General features: G+C 39.3%; 4 protein-coding genes and 1 pseudogene across 9 annotated transcripts in view; 2 read left to right on the forward strand and 3 right to left on the reverse strand.

Annotated features, from left to right (window-relative positions):
* The window catches only part of LOC127378482 (ETS translocation variant 5), a 79443-nt gene extending 77844 nt beyond the window's left edge, over positions 1 to 1599 (forward strand). For all 4 annotated transcript variants that reach the window (XM_051427341.1, XM_051427337.1, XM_051427338.1 and 1 more), the window contains one exon: positions 53 to 1599. In XM_051427341.1, coding sequence (XP_051283301.1) covers positions 53 to 286 — 234 coding nt within the window. In that variant the 3' untranslated portion in view covers positions 287 to 1599. The remainder of the gene's footprint in view (positions 1 to 52) is intronic.
* Positions 1600 to 7222: 5623 nt separating this feature from the next.
* On the reverse strand, positions 7223 to 9417 carry LOC127378483 (gamma-crystallin M2-like). 2 transcript variants are annotated; one of them, XM_051427343.1, is made up of 3 exons: positions 9409 to 9417; positions 7764 to 8006; positions 7223 to 7495 (listed from the first exon to the last, which is right to left on the reverse strand). In XM_051427343.1, exons 1-3 carry the CDS (start codon positions 9415 to 9417, stop codon positions 7223 to 7225), a joined length of 525 nt encoding a protein of 174 aa, XP_051283303.1. The 2 variants fall into 2 exon arrangements, with proteins under 2 accessions (XP_051283303.1, XP_051283302.1); XM_051427342.1 differs by lacking the exon at positions 9409 to 9417 and adding an exon at positions 9251 to 9268.
* Positions 9418 to 11815: 2398 nt separating this feature from the next.
* On the reverse strand, positions 11816 to 13755 carry LOC127378598 (gamma-crystallin M2-like). 2 transcript variants are annotated; one of them, XM_051427608.1, is made up of 3 exons: positions 13702 to 13755; positions 13350 to 13583; positions 11816 to 12091 (listed from the first exon to the last, which is right to left on the reverse strand). In XM_051427608.1, the coding sequence occupies exons 1-3, from the start codon at positions 13708 to 13710 to the stop codon at positions 11816 to 11818; spliced, it is 519 nt and encodes a 172-aa protein (XP_051283568.1). In that variant the 5' UTR covers positions 13711 to 13755. The 2 variants fall into 2 exon arrangements, with proteins under 2 accessions (XP_051283568.1, XP_051283567.1); XM_051427607.1 differs by having other exon boundaries at positions 13341 to 13583.
* Positions 13756 to 17481: 3726 nt separating this feature from the next.
* LOC127378958 (gamma-crystallin M3-like) lies at positions 17482 to 18666 on the reverse strand. The gene is made up of 3 exons (XM_051428340.1): positions 18630 to 18666; positions 18197 to 18483; positions 17482 to 17766 (listed from the first exon to the last, which is right to left on the reverse strand). The coding sequence occupies exons 1-3, from the start codon at positions 18664 to 18666 to the stop codon at positions 17488 to 17490; spliced, it is 603 nt and encodes a 200-aa protein (XP_051284300.1). The 3' UTR covers positions 17482 to 17487.
* On the forward strand, positions 18665 to 19971 carry LOC127378959 (gamma-crystallin M3-like; annotated as a pseudogene).
* Positions 19972 to 21362: the final 1391 nt, after the last annotated feature.

The following is a 21362-nucleotide window of genomic DNA, read 5'->3' on the forward strand; positions in this document are numbered from 1 at the left end:
CGTCCAATGAACATCATTCATTTCTCTCACCTCTGATTGGCTCGTCCTACAGGTGGCTGGGGAAAGGTATGTTTACAAGTTTGTATGCAACCCCGAGGCGCTTTTCTCCATGGCTTTCCCTGACAACCAGAGGCCGAGTCTGAAGGCCGACCCGGACGCCATCTTGCCTCCCAGCGAGGAAGACGGCCTCCCCCTGCCCAGCTACGAGGAGGAGGGTCCGTACCTGGCTGACGGAGGGGAGCAGTGCGTCCGGGGACTGGCTTTCCCCGACGGCTACCCGTACTAGAGTCCACAGCCTGGCAGCTGGAGGAAACATGAGATGTTTAAAACAGCAGGAACCTGAATTACTGAGCAGTGTTCGAAATTTTCAAGCTGTATACCTGCATTATATATGTCGCAGAAAAGATGAATTTATGAGTAAGTAAATGTCTCTTTTGCCAAATATTTAGTTAGCTAAGCTATGATTCAGCCTGAAGCTGATCTGAGAATCTGAGACTGTTAATTTGAACTCACTCCCTCAACAAAAAATGCAATTCTTTGTCCAATACTAGTGTAGTTTGGATTTGGTTTTATTTCAAGAATAACGTTGTTATAAATTGAGAGAGTTTTAATATTTCAAAAATAGTTCAAATAGAATCATAATGTTACAAAAAGTCATAATATTTTGAGATAGTCATAATTTATGAGAAACACAAGTCATAATATTATGAGAATAAAGTTGTGATTTGACACACAAGCTAACGGATAATGTTTTTTAGTGAACTTACATTTTTTCTCATTACATAAACTAAATTTATTCTTGAAATATTACTTTTTTTCTCAATATTTATATTTTATTCTCAAAATCACAGGTTTTTCCCTCTGCCACAGTGACCCTCAGTTGTAATTTAGTAGCATGGCCGTTGCTGTAGTCCTCGCGTACGTAAACTCTGGGATCTGTATTTCAACCAAAAAGTATCTCAAAGCCATGGCACTCCTTCACTAATCTACTTCTAAACACCTTCTAGTGCTTGAAAGGGACACACTTGTATTTTCCAAATGTTATGGTCCGCCTTTAAACATGTATATTAAAATGTCTTTTGTGTACTTTTTCTTGTTTTCAAAGCTAATATTTTTGGCATTATATGGACTTGTAAGTTTTTCCTAAACCGTTTTATGACAAAGGTACTGCTCCTATTTTTGATTCTGTAATACTGCCACTATGATGCTAATAATAAGCATGGACTTTCTTACAAACGGCTCACCAGTTATTGTACTGAGATAGTTTTCTGCATTTTGTATAGTTGATTTGCTTCAATGTGTAGAAAATGTGTATAATTATATATGAATATATTTTTTCAAAAGGCTGCATTTGCTTTACGTCATACCATGAGCTGCTGAGTTTAGCCTGCTAATGTACTGCGTCAGTTTCAGCGTCTCCAAGGTGGAATGACTCATACCCTTAGAAAGTGGATGTAATGGTATATTTTGCGATATGATCACATGGTGTAGAGTGGAGGCTGGAGAAAGATACTGACACTGGTGTGACGTCTCCCCTCAGATACTGTATTTGTGCCTTCTGTTGATCTTTACTGATACAATAAACTATTTTACTCTTTTCTTTCGTCTCATGTGGATCATTTACAAAGTATTTTAGACATCGGACATCATTAATCTGTATACAATTTTTGTCAGCTATTTCGATTCCAAACATCCCAGACATCTTGTCAGTGTACAGATAGCCTAATACAAGTCTTTCACCTAATATAGCATATATCAATGTAAGGGGAAAAAAAATATTTGTGCTATCAACACATTACATATATCAAATTCCAGGAGATATAATAGATCTAAAAACAAAAGTCACTGTTTTGAACAATTTAAGATCATAACAGTATGAACTGAGTTTTGTTTTGGATGAGAGATTCAGGGGCTGATCTATAGAAATATTCATGGGGTGGCAGAAGGAGGGGGGGCATGGAGACTTTAAAGGGTGGCAGAAATATATACTGATTTAATCACAAACAATCACATACGGTATATCAATATCTGCTTGGAAAAACACCCCAAAAAGGAGATATTTGAACTCAAAAACATTTAATTATTGTGGCACAAGCTTTTCTCCATCTAACAGATCATTCAATTAAGATGTTATGTATTAATTTATGTTTTATGGGTTCAAATCAATAAATCAATAATAAGCTTATCAAATCAGTTTATCTGCAATTCTTGTAATTCATGAACCAGCTTTGTGCCTGACTTTTGTAATTATTTGATGGTAACAAATGGTTTGTTCCACATCCTACAATAGTATTCAAAGCTCTGTGTCCACTGAAGAAACAGCAGCGCCCTCTGCTGTTTGTAAAGAGAAGAGAACAAGCTAACAGCACCTGGTATCCCCGGACTGTCTCCCATCCTGGAAAGTGGACCAACTTGAAGACTCCTCCATAGTTCTCACAGAGTGTGTCAACAGCAGTCCTCCTGTAACCATCAAACACAAAATAAATCATCAGAATGTTCAGTTGCATACGTATAATTTATTTTGTTGTTAATGTTTCAGACACCTCCTGAGTCAAGTTTTTAAAACAATAATAAAATACTGAACTAACCTGGGTAACCTAAGTAGCTGTTTGATTGTAAAAAATGAAATTACAGAAATACTGACATTTAATATAAATATAATATAATTTTCTGATAAAAATTCCAACCACTGCAACACATGCTCAAAGATTTAATTCACTCAGAGAGAAAATGTCACTCTGTGTCTTTAAATATCAAAGAAGGAAAAACTGTATTCCAGAAAAATCCATTAAAATGTAAATAATGTTACTGGATAATAAATAATCATGTTCAGTAAAACTACAGCTCCAACTTCAGGAACTGACCATAGAGAATTCATTTTGACATTGGTTGTGACTGGTGACATTAACACAGTTAAGCTTGTATGAAACAAGGAAACACTAAATAACGTATTTGGATTTCTGTTCCTGAAGGTGACATTGGGGTCTGCAATCTGTACAATTATTGGAACAACAGTCAGACTTTGTGGCCAATTGTTTGACATAAAGAAGAGTTTTATATGCTGACAATAGTTGTATCCTATGAACTGCCTCAAGAATAAAGACACACTTTCCACATATGTTCCTGTCAGATACAGTGGTGGAATAATAATCGATAATAATCAATAATAATCAGGCATATGAGGAGAGCATGTGACTTTGCTGTGAACAGAGCAAACAGCCACTGTACCAACCATCAATATATCTGAGTCACCTTATTGCTGCCATTACTGCTTCACAAGAGCAACGTTAGTGTTTGAGCAGTTAGTGCTGTGAATAATAATGACCTTCATCAACCATATCTGAAATCCTACAGTATTTACATCCTCACACAGGAGGAAAAAGACATTGTGTTGTTCAGAGGCTGTTCGCTGAATGCTCATCAATTTCCTCTGACAATAACAGCAAGAAAACAACAACAAATGTTTAAAACGCCCTGTTCCTCCTCACAATAATCTCTGATTGTCTCCTCGGGTCAATCTGGGCCGTTTCTTTGATTCTACGACGTTAGCATAGCTGTTAGCTAGCTAGCAACAGACTCAGCGACCCTGTGTTTGTTTGTTTGTTTGTTTGTTTGTTTGTTTTGTTTGTTTTTTGTTTGTGTGTCCGTTCAGCCTCCGACTGACCTTCTAACTCAAAGAAACTCCAGTGGGATATTGCACAAAAGTAGGATAAAGAAATCCAGGATAAGTGAGCAAGCGCGGCTTGACTTAGCCTGCTCGGCGCATCCTGGCTTAATCGGTTGCACGTTTGTCGAGCCAGGATTAAAAGGTGCGGCTATGTTAAGCCAGGTGTAGATAGTCGGGATAAGTGCGTGTTCACGGCATACTGAAATAGACCTCGCGATCGCTCACAGAATCACCGATGGGAACATGGATAAGAGTCGCGCTTCATATTTCACGGCCGCTGAACAACAGCTCCTGATGGAGTTCTATGAAGAGGTGGAAGATAGAAGAAACAAAGGCAATACCAATGCCATAATTAAAGAAAGAGAGAAAGCCTGGCAGACAATAGCGGACCGGCTTAATGCTTAAGTAGTCCAAAACTGTACAATGAATAAACAGTGCTCCACTCGAACTGTCATCATTAGGCTCCAATTAAAGGACTAAAGGAGTTACTTTAAGTCCACTAATCAACTGTTGTACACTTTGCTTTAAATGTGGCAAGTAGAGGTACATGTTACTCAGGAAATGTAGAATATGATTAAGTGCAAACAATTATCCACAATGTGTGTCATTTAATCTATTTTTATCTATTTTATCTTTCTATCCTTCATAAAGAACAACCTTGTCTGGCCATAAAAGGACCTGGCAGCAAGTTAAAGTTAAATACAAGAACATTTAGCAGGCTGGTAAGTGACTTTAAAGTAGATAACAGTGAACAAATGAGGTGAATAGATTAGGTGTCTGCTGACATGTTAAATGTCTGTATGATTGTAGCAGTTAAAAAAAGCCCATAGAACTGGCACAGGTGGCGGCCCACCAAGCCAGGATATGTACTGCAAAATGGTTCCTTTATTGAGGTTCTCTGCATCCCCAACAGAATAAAGGAAGCTCCCACTTGCAAAACATCTCACTGTAACACAGACCATCTGTGGTACAGTGAGAGCATGGCTTCCTGCCGTCTGGTGCTGTATTTTTGGACCCAGCAGCCTACATAAATATCTTAGTCCATCACCTGAGAATCTGTATCTCTCAATGAGACAGTCATCTCCAACGGCCAATGGGTCTGACCTGTCCCAGAAGACTCTTTCATGACTAAATGCTCGTCTGAGGATTAGGACTTCCTCATCCAGCACATCCTCCAAAAAAGGGCAAGCCATTATGAAGAGGGAACAGCTGTGAATGATATATATTATATATATATATATATATATATATATATTATGGCATGCCGTTTAGGAAATGAAGCTTTGAATATATGGAATGAATTTTTAATATATGGAATGAATCTTGGATAAACTGATAAAAATGAATGAACTGAATGAAATTGAAAACCTAGTTGTATCCTTTTCATCAAAGTGATAGCCTTCTGAATTAGCTGGTTTTACAAAATGGCATCAGTTGAAATATTACAATACTTTCTTAAACTGGAAAACTTTTTTGCTTTTTCTGTCAGGATTTAGCCTGAGGCCTGTTGTAACCGGCCTGCCACCATTAAAAAGGGAGTGAACTTCTTCGTCAGGAGAACGGTATTGGGCACGGGTACTGTGGGAAGGATTGTGGCCCGTACAAGCACTTGCCAATGAGTTAATAATGTCCTCATTGCTCAGTATTGCTGCCACAAGGTTCCTGACTGACTCATTCTCACTTCTACAAGATGGCAGCAGTGCCTTGATGACCAGTCAAGATTCATTCCATATATTCAAAGTTCATTTATATATTCAAAGATTCATTTTATATATTCAAAGATTAATCTCCTAAACGGTATGCCATAATATATATACTATATTGCCCTTGTCAGAGATTTCATTGAAAACACCTTTGCAACTTCATCAGCTGTGTTTTGTAATCTCAATTACTGCAATAAAACACATATTTATGCAGTCTGACGAGCAGTCTTCATTAGCATAGCAATATAACACTTGTCCTGAGTAATAATACTACCATTTGAATTAATATAAAAAGACTGTTGCAATTACAAACAGCCAACAGATTTAAATGAAATAAGAAATTACAATATATATGTAATATTTTAATGCAGGATAATTAAAATGATGCAACATACTTAGAAAGACCATGGACATGCTGTAAAACACATTAATTCCTCACAGGATTGACGGTGGAAATACAGGTGAATCACTAGGATTAATGTTAGCCTGGCTGTTAGCCTGGTCTGGAGCAGGCTAACTGCAGAGAATAAATCACCATAGTAACTTGGCCGGGATAAGTTTAACCTGCTTTCATGCAACCGACTTGAGGCTAAATTAAGCCAGGATAACCAACATATCCCGGCTTAATCCCTTATCCTGGTTTTGTGCAATACCCCTCTGGTGTCTGTGTTGTTTTCCTCCAGTCTCCCTCCTCTTCCTCTCTTCCTCCACACGTCTTCATGGAGCTGGAATGAGCGCGAGCTTTCCGCTCAGGTGGTAACGTTTTCAGCCGCCGCTGATGCGTCATCGCGTCAGTTCGCCGACCGGAGCGAAGTCGCGTCTGAGCAGCCAGGAAGGGAGTCTGTTCATGGCCACACTGACAGCCGCCATGAACAATGTGTCTCTGAATAGAAAATATGTGATCAGTAAGTATCTTTATTGTTTATATGATGTGCAAATATTTATATTCTTTGAGTTTTCACAATTAGTTTTCTGCTATTTCATTAAAATTGTTTAATACAGTCTATGTTCTTTACTCTGGAGATCTCACATTTACTACTTTATATGTGGTCATATGTCTATGTCACAGATTTTGGAGAAAATGGATACATTTTTACAGAGAAAACATTTTATGGTTTCCCCTCTGATGTCTACGGAGCCCCTAAGGTGGAAAAAAAAGTGTGTTTTCCCAACAAACCTTTACGTCCTCTTGCCAAACCTTTCCACAGTACCTGACTGCAAACCAACGGCCTGGCCTCACTGTTTACTGTACAGAAGTACACACCTTATAACTTTGTTCACAGATGCTCGTTGGAAGGCCATGCTGCTCAACATGTATCCCATCCATCTGTACTTTTTTCCACTCAAAACATTTCTTGGGAGAACACAAACATATATATATATCTTTTTTTTCCCATCGTACGATCCCCGAGGGTCTCCATAGAAGTCCTGCAGCTGCCTGCCCTCAACTCTCTGTTGTTTTTGTTGTGTCTGTGCGCCAGCTGGGTGGTGGATTTTGTTCGACTGTTCTGCTTTATTTTTTTCTGCCATCTCTGGCACAGACTGCCATCTAACAACAATGACTGCTGGCATACCATGGGTCCTTGTTGGTGAATCCTCTTGAATCATCAGTGTGCACCGGGGTTTAGCCACCAGATGTTAGCACCCACTCAGCACTGCTAATATAACTATCAACATCCAGCTCACAGCCAGGCACATGCAAATGACACTTCATAGTCCTGTCTTGTATTTATGTATATTTGTTCCAGAATGATTTGTTTTGTAATCACAAGACATGAAATCAATTCTGCTGCGGTTTGTGTGCTTTTATTTGCAGGTGAGTAAATCTCAGAGAAAGGGTTTAAGTTGCAGTCTAGAAGTCCACAGCACGTCTAATGGAGCCTACAGACGGATCAAAGGCCCCCCAATCTGCGTGCCGTCTGTATTCTCCCTTCTCCAGCAGGTACTGGCGTCCCCTGTAGTTTGGATACTCGTAGAAGACCCAAGTACCGTCCTGGATGTGAGTAGAATTAACATCACGGTAGCGCCAGCGGTCCAGCAGGTTGGGCATGTCCTCACTAAACTCAATCATCTGACCACTGAAGTCTGGATGTTCGTAGATGCGGATCCTGTGCCTGCTGGAAGACTTGAACAACAACCAAAATATAAAATCTTAATTAGTGAGCTTTAAAAGGTCTCCAGTCTTTATGCTAATTTGACTCCTGACTCTAGCTTTGTATTTAATGGATGGATGTAAGAGTGTGGTATCAAACATATAGGAAACTTGGCAAACCAGCACAATAAGTGATAGAAACACATGTAATTTAAATAAGAGTAAAAACCAAAATAAATAATAAAATATATATATACATGTCTTTCTGGCTTTGTCACAAAAGCTTTTTTCCAGGACCTACGTGTCTGATGAGGCGACAGGAGCGGATGGTGTCACCGAAGCCATTCCAGCTCTGGTAGTTTGGGTACTCCCCTCTCATGAGGACATACTGGTAGCCCATGTACTGGGGTTTCTCATAAATGACCCAGACCCCGCTCTCCACCCGGATGGAATTACAGCGGATGAAGTGGGAGCTGAGCTCAGGACAGTCGCTGCCACATTCGTAGTGATTACCATGGAAGTTCTTGTCCTCATAGAAGAAGATCTGCAAGCGGGAGTCTCCGTTAGACCCCTACATCGACTAGTAGATGGCTGTATACATTGTTACTAATCCTATCCTTACTACCATTACTACAGTAATAATCTCTCCATCCACAGCAAAACTGTGCATGCAACTAAGGACAGTGAGTAGGTCAAATTTAAACCAGGAAGTCTGTCTGTAATAATGTTAACAATGTGCAACTACTTATGTTTCTAGATTTGCAGATCTCACATGTCTTCATATGAATGCAGAATCTTTAGGCAAGGGACCAAGATTTTGGCATCAAAAGCATTCTGGTTTCCATTTGTAGTCTAAGCATTATTGATCATGTTTGAGCAGGATTGGTTGCATGCAGGCAAACAGTCCGTGTGGAGAGCAAAAGAGGCGGAACGCACTGTGCAATCTCATAATCTATCAGCTATCGTCTGACAATTATTTTGCTTTTTTCTAAAAGGTATTTGCATTCATGTGCAGATATCTGTTTGTAGAGTTTAGCTGAAATGCATCTTTCTTGTCATTTTTGCGCATTAAGTTGCTAATCGGTCTCAATATCTGTTATCTACACTGAAAGCCCAGAAACATGGACTGTTGCCTCCAAACGCTAAATCGTATTCAGGCGATAGCTGTTGGGTTCCAAGAGGCCAAAACTTTGATATTTAAAAAATTTGATATCCAGTGTTGTCCTTTGTTTGGTTCTGTGTCTGCGGTAAATTAAATAGGCAACTGTTTGCAAACACATTTGCAATAATAACTTAATAAGGTGATAATATATCAAATGTAATGTTTTAGCATGTTATGCTGCCCCCAAGTGGCCAAAAAAACCAAATACTGCAGCTTCAAAAGTCTGATGACATGAGTCATTTTTGCACAAACAAGGATGAATTCTGGGTGAGATCAAGCTGACAAATCACAAACCAAAATTTAGAAACATTTGGCCAATAAATTCATGTTGGCCTACTAAAACAAAGGCTTTGTGCAGGAACATTAAATACATTTAGAAAGTAATATGTGACAAGAAAATAAATACAGTAAAACACTGCTTCAAGTCCGTAATTCCAATATTTTTCTAACTCAAATAATGTATATAGCTTTCTGAATGATATATATATGTATTATATAATTTGTAGTATATACACTATTATTTGCAGTTACATGACTGCACATTTCATCTGAACATCATTCCTGAGGGACAATTACAGACCAATCAGACTGTATGAAGTGCATCATGGTATCACTGTGTTACTCACCTTTCCTGTGCGCTCCATAATCACCTTATGTTCCTCCTCACCCAATCAAATTAAAGCCCTTCATTCACACTGCATTACTGATGGCCCACATTCATATAAAGGCTGATGAAATGCAGTGCCAGTAGAATTATTGTCATTCAAATGAGCTCTCCATTAACTTTGGACATTAGCTGATGCTGCAATTGTATTACAGTACATGGTCTTTATATGTGCTGTTTGATTGCTTAGTGTGTTGATGCTGAAATTTTTACTGGATGCTGTTTGACACCAGCTTATTCTCAAATTTCCTCATTATTTTTTGTTGCCCTCCTGTTTTCATTATGTGCCTGTCTGCTGATGCAAAGACTGTCTCAAAAATAACACCTATAAATGTTTTTGTATTATTTCAAAAGCTGTATGTATAGCCAGGTACAGTATGTACATATGAGCAGTGAGAGGAATTTTTGAAAAAGATTTCTTGACATTGGAAACAAATGCACAAGAGTGCAATAGTTAATGAGTATGTGTATTTTTTTATTTTAAATTTCAGTTGTAGTTTGTTTCTGGTTTATAAAACAGCATACCATTCAATTAAATATATGGTTTCAGTGGCTCTCACTGTTAAAACACTGTTCCTGTACTGCTGTTATATTACTTAATTAAAATAATATTATATTATCTGTGACCTGTTTTTAAAGATTACATTATGTCTTTTTGCTTGAATTGGAATTAAACTAAAAGGATGTATATATATATTTTATAAGGAGTTCAGTCTAAACCTGCTCTTTTTGAAAAGTGTCCTGAGATTCTGTTATGAATTGGCGCTATACAAATAAAATTGAATTGAATTGAATATATTTTGAGCTATGCTAAAAACAAAATAGAAAAAAATGTATTTTCAAGTTGACTTTATATTAAGTTTTAACTTTTAATAATTATTAAATTAGCAACAGCATTATTTAAGATCCAAGACAGCATTCTGTAAATAAGCCTATATTTGAGTGACAAAATAAATTGTGTTTATAGGACCAGTGTGTAGGATTTAGTGGCATCTAGCAGTGAAGTTGCAGATTGCAACTAACTGAACACCACTCGCGCCTGTATTAGATGACCTGGGAGTGACAAAGTGCTGTAATGTAGGAGAAACTACAGTGGCTGCGAAACTCGCAAAAAACACAAAAGTTCCTCTCTGCAGCCAGTGTTTGGTTTGTCGGTTCTGGGCTACTGCAGAAAAATGGCGGTTCAACATAGCAGACTCCATGGAAAGTGACCCACAGCATCTAGATAAAAACGACTCATTGTAAGGTAACAAAAACTTAATGATTCATACTTCAGGAGATTATACACTAATAAAAACATACCTATGTTACATTATATATTAGATTATATTCCATTTCTGCCAATAGAAATGTAAATGTTACACTGGACCTTTAACTTGCGTTCCTAATAATGCGACAGGACCAATGCCCAGCTGGCTCTGGTAGTCTGGATACTCTCCTGGGTTCAGCACATACTGGTAGCTCATGTAGTTTGCTCATAGATTACCCAGAATAGTTCACTGGACTCATTGTTGCACTTGTGGAATTGACCCTGGATGTTTAGAAGCACATAGTTTGCACACAATTATATTTATCTCTAATAATACTGTATAGTTTGTGTTGTACTACATTAAATATAATCACTAAATATGTGTTTTCTCTATGTAAAACCTTAATACCATAATTATTTATTAGGTTTGGTGTTCTATAAAGCATTAAAGCAGCAATCTCCAATATTCTCTTCATACAGAACAGGAACAATAAAACTAAGCACATGAGTTGCTTTGTGTGAACTGAATTATTCAATCAGCGGTTCAAATATTTATCTGGGCTTATCACATTGTTCTGAAGCAGTGAATCCTGTTTCCCTAAACAATGCAAATGCAAAGTGCAAAGCATCCAAAAGCCACTGGATGCAGCAAAGCCTGCTGACAAAAACAAGGCCACTGCAGGACATTTGATATGAAACGCTTTGAGCTGAGTCGATTTCACTGATTTGTCCCTCCTCAATGGTTGAAGTTGGAATATATAAACCATTGAAATGAAGTGCAGTCCTGTTTTTTTGGAATAGAAACCATTAGCCATATTTAGCCAGTTATAGCAGTTTCATTATTGCGTAGTCTCAAGATCAAACACATATCTCATCTCATTGAATTATTTGAATTTATTAAGTATTTTTTTATTTATTGATTCTTTTGGAAAATAGTCAGTACCAATCTATAACAAATTATATGAATAATGTCTTATTTTATTTTTCTCATATACAGATATCCAATGATGATTTCTGGATAAAATATATGTTGATGTTGTCGAATGTTGATGTAACCATGTGACGAGACAATACAATATACGGTGGCTACAACCTGTCATAATAGCTTTCACTGGGGTCTGTTGTAAATACCTTGTGTCATTAGGTCTAGTATGAACCATATTTACACAAAATCCATAAGACCAGTCAGAGTTTGCTTCTCATTTATTGATGGTGTCAGTTTAGGCATCTGGAAAGGTCTTGAATCACTTTCTGGCCAAGGCTAAAGCCGAGGTAGAGTTAAAACTCTGTGACCCTGCGGAAGGAGCCGACTCCAGGCGAGGACGCCCCCCAGTCACCATGCTGCCGGTACTCGCCCCGCTCTAGAAGGTACTGGTGCCCCTTGTAGTTGGGGAGGTCATAGAACACCCAGGTGCCATCGATCACCACACAGGAGTAAGCCTCACGCAGCTTATAGGTATCATACACTGAAGGACAGTCATCAGAGCACTCCACCATCTGCCCTCTGAAGTCTGGCCTCTCATACAGCTTCAGCTTCCACGCACTGCCATAAACCTACAAACACAAGACACATAATGTAAAAGTAAGCTATCACAACTGCTGGCATTTTTGAAATAAGTTCTGATATGATGCCCAGGTTTTGGTACCAAAATAGAACTTTGTTGATACCGTACTTTGAGATATATAGACAATATAAAAATTTTATAAATAAAAATTTTCTTCAGTGGAATTGAAAAATTGGCAAAATGTCAACGTCCACTTTAGATACTTTATAGTTTTTGATTATCAATGTCATGGACACTGGTTGGTAACCAAAAATTCAAGGTATCAAGGTTCGATTCCAGCCCTATTGGTCTAATGAGATGATCTTTTGCCCTGGGAAACATCAGGTCACAGGCGATAACCCAAAAAAGTTTAAATTCTCAGTTCAAATAGAATTAGTACATTCTGTATCTTTACTTTTAGCTAATTATTTTGCTAACATTTTATCCACCTAAATTTGCTGTTGCCTCATTTTGATCATTTCAATGTAGAAATATAAAATTTGAAATAGGTTCTCATAATTTCTGTATACCGGTAATAATCAAAGTTCTTAAAGCGGTATTATTTTGGTAACCTGGGCAGAAAATCAACAACAGTTAAACACATCGGATTTGTTGTGGCTAATGTGTTAGCAAATTCTGACAGTTTTCACAACCAGCAGACATGGAGCAACAGTAGCCTTCATTTGGAGTCATGTTTCTGAGCCTTCCAATATCCAATATTAATAAGTCCAATATTCACTCTCCTTTTGGCTACGTTTCTGATAAAAAAATATCTGGGTCTTTAGCTGTTAAATGTTACACTGTGGTAAGCAGCTAGTCGCTACCAAGAGCAGATAGTCGCTGTGCCTGTCTGTCTTTGGTTCTGGGTAGGTAGCAGTGTATCTGGACGCTGGGAAGAAGATCGATGAGAATGGAGTGAATTCACCAAAACACTAAATGTATGAGATGTAAAATCAAAACAATGAGCTGAAAGATGCTAAAATGCTCTGTAGAGCTGCGGGGAACTGAATGTTCATTAGTGCAGCATGTAGCCTTTCAGCTTGTATATTCACCTTTAACATCTTCTTGGCAAACTTGCAAAAGCTGCAAATTGCTGCTTGTTTAGTGTTCACAGCTCAGTCCTCCCTTGTTACATTCCCACTTTGCTGTTCACTGCCCAAACATAATTTCAAACACTTTTCTATCCAGAAACATTTGTATGTCTAAATTCCTTTGTTGTATCTGACATAAGTGCCTGCAGACTGAATGAGGACTCTTACATTCTTTACGGCACGGCAGGATTTGACGTTGTCGCTGAAGGCCATCCACTTCTGGCTGTCGGCGTACTCCCCGGGGGTGAGGACGTACTGGAAACCCTTGTAGTTAGGTCTCTCATAGATCACCCACACACCACTCTCCACCCTGATGGAGTTGCAGCGGCTGAAGTACGTGTGCAGGTCGGCACAGTCGCTGCTACAGTTGTAGCAGCGGCCCTGGAAATTCTTCTCCTCGAAAAATGTGATCTGTTGAAAAAGGTAAGAGGAAACTTTATATTACACAATGTGAATTCTTTATTTTGAGCCTGAATATCTTGAACAAATGTCTGTAAAAAGCAAACGGATGTGGTGGGTTTTATCTTACCTTCCCCATCTGGATGCACTGTAAACCTCATCCTTTGCTGCAGCCCCATCAAAGTATTTATCGATAAACAAAATGTGCAGAGTGAGGCAAGTCTTTGATAGCCAAATGAGGTAGATTTACATATCAGCAAAATGGAAGGGTGCTGTTTGATTTGCCTTTGTTCCAGTCTGATGATGACTCATATCAAACACATGCTGGAACAGAGAAGGGTCAGTGTCACACAGCGGTGGAAAGAAAGGATTTGGCAAAATTAGCTCCAGTATTTTTTTTAATGATCTGAATGACGATACAACTGGAATAACATTGAACCACTGTTATTGTTTCTATTTCTCATTGCTTCTTATCCTCAAAGTGATTTGCTGAAAACACTGCCAGAACTTCAGGCAGTTGGTTCTGCTTTAGATACATGTTAATACAGATGTAAACAAATGTAATCTAATCTGTGTGTAATGTATAACTGTCATTTTGACCTAGTGTTGCAAGCACCTAGTCATTTTTTGTAATTTGTATAATTAGGGCCCGAGCACTGACCGTGCTCTGTAAGTGTTATTATTTTAGTGCCAAATTAATAGCATTTTTTGAGGCCACAATATGCTCAAAAACTCATGAAACGCGGTGCTCATGTCAGTCGTGGCAAAACATTACGTATTATCTGGGGGTCCACTCTGAGCATGGCAGAATGGCCCCTCAGGTGCCCATAAATTGTGCCACCCAGGGCCCTTTCACCGATATGCATAAAAATTGGCACACACATAGATCTTATCCTGATGTACAAAAAATCCAGTAGGAGCCATACCCCAAACCCAACCGTAAGTCGGCCATTTTGGATTTAGCGGTCATTCCTGGCGATTTGCACACGTTGTATTTGAATGACTCCTCCTAGGGAATTGATCAGCCCCACTTCACATTTGGATAGTGCCATCTAAAGACATTCATGATTAAAAGTTGTTCAATTTACGACATTCCGTCAAATGGCCTGCCCGTGGTGTGGCGTCGAATTTCAACGACCCGCCATGAAACAGAAAGCTGTCATAACTTCTGCATACATGATCCGATCTCAACGAAACTTCACGTTTGATAAGAGTCCCGCCCTGAACATGTCTATGTCTACCTTCTGTGTCTATGTTTTACTCCGAGCAGGTTGATCAGATCCACCTGAAATTTTGATTGTAGTGAGTTTTTGTTAAAGGGCGTGTCCGCGGCGTGGTGTAAAATTTTGATGTACTGCCAGAACACACGAATTTGAGTGTACATTGTCATTTCAGTCTTGGCGAAGGCTTACGTATTGTCTTGGTCCCGTAGATGGGCGTTGCAAAATGGCTTAGCCACGCCCTCCCCCCAGAGTCAGCCCCAAGACACGTATGGCTGACATGTACGAAAATTGGTACGCATGTGTATCATGATCTGACAAGCAAAAAAGCCTGTTGGACCCATAACCCAAACCCAACAGGAAGTCGGACATTTTGAATTTCATGGTCATTTTCTGCAGTTTTTGGAGTTGTATTTCAACCAACTCCTCCAAGGGGAATTTATCAGATCAACTTCAGAATTGGTCAATACAATTAAAAAATATTGCTGATGAAAATTACAATATAAAAAAAAAATCCATCCACAGTGATTAGGGACAAGTAAGTGTTGTCTAAGGCAGTTCTTCCCAACCAGTGCTGACCGTGGCATAGGCAGTATAGGCAAATGCTAAGGGCGCCGTCCATCTAGAGGGCGCCACAATGGGGGAAGAAAAAAAACAACAAAAGGTGCAACTTTCAATATTTTTATACTAAAACTAGTCGGTGTTATTATTTCTTAGTATGAAAAAAGCCCACATTAATTTAACTGCATAGCAAAGCCTATTAAATAATAATAAGACGCCTGGGTCAAAAAGGTCAAAGGGAAAGAGGAGGCCTTGAAAACTCTCCTGGTGGAACAGAATCAAAATAATATGATGGCTGTTGAATTAAGAGACGGATAAAGCGTCTCTCGTAATGATAAGACGACGACAAGGTCCTACAATCATTCATGTACAGTACAGTGAAAGTAATGCATCTCTTAGGTTTTTCATTTTTATTATTTAATTTTATTCTTGGAATCATTTCTTTTATTATTAGACTGTAACACCCAACTCTTCCGGTTACAGTGGCTGCTGCTGAAAGAAGATTCTCCAAGCTCAAACTCATTAAACCTTACCTGAGATCCACTATGATGCAAGAACTCAGTGGACTTTCTATCATAAGCATCAATCATGTGGTATCAAATCAGTTGTCATGTGATGATGTTGTAGATGACTTTTCTGCAAGAAAGACTAGGAGAGTACAACTGTAGCAGGTGATGTGAGGATGACTAGGTGGTGGTGTAGTTTAATTTATTTTATCACTTGTTTACAGTTTTTATTTTGTAGGTAGTTAAATTTTATACTTTGTGTGGGCTATTTATTGCGATGCAAGGGGGGTGCCACCTAAAATCTTGCCTAGGGTGCCAAATTGGTTAGGGCCGGGCCTGTTCCCAACCTTTTTTCTTAAGGAACCCCTTTTCTGTCCTTAACCCCTGACTCAGTGACATATTTTATGGATATTTCGCATAACTATAACAGTAGAGAAAAACTGATAAACTGTACAATGAATCCAAACAGTGAACACAATAACTGCAGGAAGTTTGTGTAAAACACGCAATTTGCATGAATCTTGACAATATCAGAGTTATATTTTTAGGAACCTTTTATACAATCTTGTCTTTATTATGTATTTTTTTTTTTTTTTTAAATCATACCGACCTAATAGGCTTCTTCTTTGACCAATTCAGTGTTTTCTTCTCATTCTTTTATTAGGTCTTTGGTTGTTTTAACTGCGTACTGTTCTAAGACGAGCATGTTTAGCAGAGCGTGATGACTGTGAAAATAGGTCTGTGTTGACTGTGTTCAGGTCTTAAATTTTAGATCTTACATACCGATCTAAACTTTTAAAAATAACAATTTCATTTACTTTAGTTGTGTTCAGAAAATACCAAATTGCTGAGATATAGGAGTACTGTATATATTTAGTTCTCTTACACCCCTTTAAATCAAGAAGGCCTTGCAATAACTTTATAAGGAGTTCGGTCTAGACCTGCTCCATTTTGAAAAGTGTCCTGAGATAACTTGGCGCTATACAATATAAAATTGAATTGAATTGAATTGAACCCCCCTTAATACTTTGGCCACACCCATGTTGGGAAACACTGCTCTATGGAACTACTGGGAGCAATGGCATGAGTTATGCCTATAGTTTAATGCTAGTTGTGTGCGACGATGTGTGTTGCTCAATAACAACGCCAACAGTTAAAGAGGTTAGTGTAGGATGCAATATATCCTGCGTATATTGAAGAGCAAAGAACGGCACTGAAGGTTTTTCTCGATGAAAAAAGATGTTTTTGCTCTTCTCCTGACTGGCTTTGGCGCAGTCAGTTTATTGAAAAAATTAACCACAACGTGGGGACGAATTATATCTTGCACATTTCAAGTTCTTGATGTAGTAAAACATCGCCTTGACATATATGTGTTTTTTCTCTTTTTTGGCCACTCCGGAGCTCCGTATATAACAACTGCATTACCATGTAAAAAGAAAACGACTTTCACAAAGAATAATTACAAGTTCACTGATGGATTACAATTATCTCAAACCACAAGTCAATTTTCAAAACATGCTGACATGAAATGAAAGTAAGCAGTGCGACACAATTTGAAAAAAGGCAGGAAAAAGAATTGTTGTATTTCAGCTTGCTTTATTTTTCCACCCAGTACATTTAGAGTTTGACTTAACAGGAGTCCATGATGCGCCTGATGGAGCTGAACTTTGGCATGTTGCTAATCCCCATCTCTCTGAGGTTCCTGTATTCTCCTGGCCTGAGGTACAGCATCCGGCCTCTGTAGTTGGGCTGCTCGAACATCAGCCAGTGGCCCTCCATCACGTTGCAGGACTGGCAGTCAGACATGCGGAAACGATCCATCACATTGTCACAGTCGTCCATCAGCTCGTGCATCTGGCCACCGAAGTTCTCCCTCTCATAGATCCTCATTCGGAAGGGTCCCCTGTGCTGTGGATGAAGAAACGTCAGAGACATGACTGTCGACATCTGAACTGAAAATAAAAATTGAACCCAGCCTTTAGATCTACACATTAGCGATGTAGGAAGCCGAGAACGGCTGTGGTTGACTATCTCACCAAATCCTCAGCACAATCACTGCCATCATTGGGATGTGAACAAACATCCAGAGATTCCAGAGAAAATATTCTAAACTCAAGATGCATGTACTAACCTGTTCAGGAAATTGTGGAATTATCACATAAACAAAAAGTTTGGTACTTAGGTTACAAGATCACACCTCCATTTGTTGAAGGCTGTGAGATACAGTTGAATTCTGGCAAGGGAATTTGTCTTTTTGATTGGTGTCATCAATGCAGCAGATTTGTATTATTGCCCAGAATTGCACCAATGAAGGAAGGAAGTCAACTCGTCAACCTACCATGGGGATCATGCGACTGGACCTGATGCAGTCGCTCGTATTCATTCCCATCAGGCGCTGGTTGTCTGGGTATTCGCCCCTCCTTGCCAGCATCTGATGGCCCATGAAGTTGGGCTTCTCGTAGACCATGAAGAGGCCACTCTCCACCCTGCAGGAGTTGCACCTGCTCAGGTGGGAGGTGAGCTCAGGGCAGTCATTGCTGGTCTCATATGAGCGACCCTGGAAGTTCTGGTCCTCATAGAATATGATCTGCAAAAAACAACGTGAAGTCAAACAAATGTCTTTGTCTCAAAGCTCATTTGACTTTTTGATTTTGTCTATTAATTTTTTTTAATGTTATTGTGCCTTAGATGGTTTAAAAGTTCACTTACCCTCCCCGTGGCCATGATTTGTGAGCTAATATCAGTTGTGCAGCTCTGACATCCACCCTTACCCTTTTTATACATTACACAGCGGTAGTATTTCCACATGGCTTGTGCTGAAACCTTTGAGTCATCACTCTATATTGTGGCACAGTCCAGCACTACAGGCAGTTACTGTATGTCAGAATCTGCAATAGTTATTGTGACTGAATATCGGGTTTGATCCTTGCTTCCAGCAACTTCAACTATTTAACTCATATCTCTTCTGTAAAAATCTATGTGGTGGGAATACCAGTTCCGAAGGTGACACTGAACATTTTGGTGACACTAACAGCAGGATATATTGTGGACTCCAAAAAACACTCTTTTGGCCATGTAGTGTTTGAAAATAGTGTTAAAATATGTCATTTGAGGAACGTTTTGCTTGCCTTATGACTTTGTTCCACCCTAACAAAGTGTTTTCCATCCAAGTTATAAATCTTGTTAGAGTCCTGTTCTTGAGTATTTTCATGTACGTTTTCTGTAGTTTTTTTGCTGTAGATTATTTTCTATAAGGATAGGAACTTTCAGGGTCAGTCCTATGAGTGCAGCAGTGACTGCTCTGACATCCACATGCACCTGAACTGCTGCAACTCCTGCAGAGTGTACAATGGGTGCTTCATGGTGTACGACCGCCCAAACTTCATGGGTAACCAGGTCTTCTTGAGGAGAGGGGAATACTCAGATTTTCAGCGCATGGGGAGCATGATGGGCATGATCGGCATGGCGGTGATGAATACCATTCGCTCTTGTCGCATGGTCCCCATGGTAAGACATTTGGTAGTTGCTTGTACCTTTCAGGCTTTATTTTCACTGTAATTCTTAACACAATCTGGTTTCATATTTGTCTACTCCGAAGGAGGATGTCCTGGGTTTGAATTAGCCAGCTAGTTGATGCCTCTCTTCCTGGATCTCATGTGGTTTTCTTGCAGCAGCTCCGATTTCCACCGACAGTCAAAATACATGCATGTTGTGTGAATTGGAAACTAAATGGCCTGTGATAGACTGGTGAATCCTGCTTCCAGAACTGGCTCCAGAGCAAGAAAAGTAGTTTATGAAACCCATGGACTGACATGTCTTTTCTTTCTCCAACAGCACAGGGGACAGTTCAGGATAAGGATCTACAAAAGGGAGAACTTCGAAGATTAGATGCATGAGCTGATTGACGACTGTGAGTCTCTCCAGGATTGTTACTACATGTCTGACTGCCAGTCATGCAACGTGATGGACGGCCACTGGCTGATGTTTGAGCTGCCCAACTACAGAGGCCAGATGCTGTACGTGAAGCCAAGAGAGTACAGGAACCTCAGAGAAATGGGAATGAGCAACGTGACGAGAATCAGCTCCATCAGACGCATCATGTATATACGCTGATTGTCGGTCATTAAAAGATACTGTAGGTCAAAATTAAAAATTATATTTTGAAGTCTCTTTTGCTGTTTTCTCAGTGTAGCTACTGAGAAGGCCCTGTCTACAAAAGGTTTTTGGTTGTAGTTATCAGCCTTTGATGTGTGGATCTGAGGGGGCTTAGCTGAACTGTATGGGGATTGGAGTTCTGTAATGTAGCTCTAGGTGAGACCACGCAGGGGTTTATATACAAACAGAGTCTCTGAGGGGGTTCAATACCGGACAGGTAATATGTTCCCTTTTTTAAAAATTGTTTTCTTTTCATTAGTTTTACAAAAGGAAAACATACAACAAACCAAGCTAATAAGGTGTACATCATGCAGCAAAATATCACAGCAAACTACAACTAAAACAAGACAGAAACAAGGACGGGATTGTCTGTATGTATGTATCACATTATAACTCAGGTTATGTAAAACAGTACCTCAAATTATACATATAAAAAAACATGACATTATATCATTGTAGGAATGGGTGCAAGTCTTCAACATATCACATTGCCGTAACATAAGAGCCCCAGCTTTTTATGCCGATATCTTGCCTATCTATCAGTTTATGAGATTCATGAGAAATTTTAGCTATTTAGGATAGGCACTGGTATATCCCCTCTGGTTTTCCAATGTCGCAGCAGTACCAAACATCCAGTGATAAGTACTGTTCTGCACCATGAGATCTGGTGAGCATTTAGTCCGCTTCCCTTTGGTATCACACCTAATAGACCGAGCACTGGTCCCTGTACCAGTGCAAATGTCATCACTGTATTAATGAATAAGATAATCTTTGACCAAAGGGATGCACCATGCGGCATGAATATAACGTGTAAGAGAGTGCCACAAGTTGTATCTCCAGCATACGTTAGAATCTCTAAGACTTCCAGAAATCCTTATTTGGGAGTAGGGGTGGGTAAAAATATTGATACGGCAATATATCGCGATACTTTGCCGCCCAATATAATATCGATTTTTCAACTCCAAAGATCGATTTTTTTTAAGAATAATGATTCATGTTTAGACGCGTTGTGACTTACGTTACGACTTCCGTACCTCCACTCCGGTAGATGGCGCTGAAGAGCGACTCTGCTGTGCGGCGCATGTATTTCTCTGTTAGAAAGAGTGGCTGAGGTCTTTCCAAAATATCTATCAAAATAACAAAGCCTCCGACAGTTTAAAGCCGACGTTTGGAAGCACTTTGGCTTCCAAGTATAAAAAGATAGTAAGAACAACGAGTTGGATAAAGATAATGCCATTTGTAAGCTTTGTCTCACTGCCGTGAAACATTGTGGGAACACAACAAACTTGCGAGTTCACCTAGCAAGACACCACGCCGAGATATTCGCACAGAAGCAGCCGCCAAAACGG

Source organism: Dicentrarchus labrax, unplaced genomic scaffold, assembly GCF_905237075.1.
Source record: "Dicentrarchus labrax unplaced genomic scaffold, dlabrax2021, whole genome shotgun sequence".
NCBI lineage: Eukaryota > Metazoa > Chordata > Actinopteri > Moronidae > Dicentrarchus > Dicentrarchus labrax.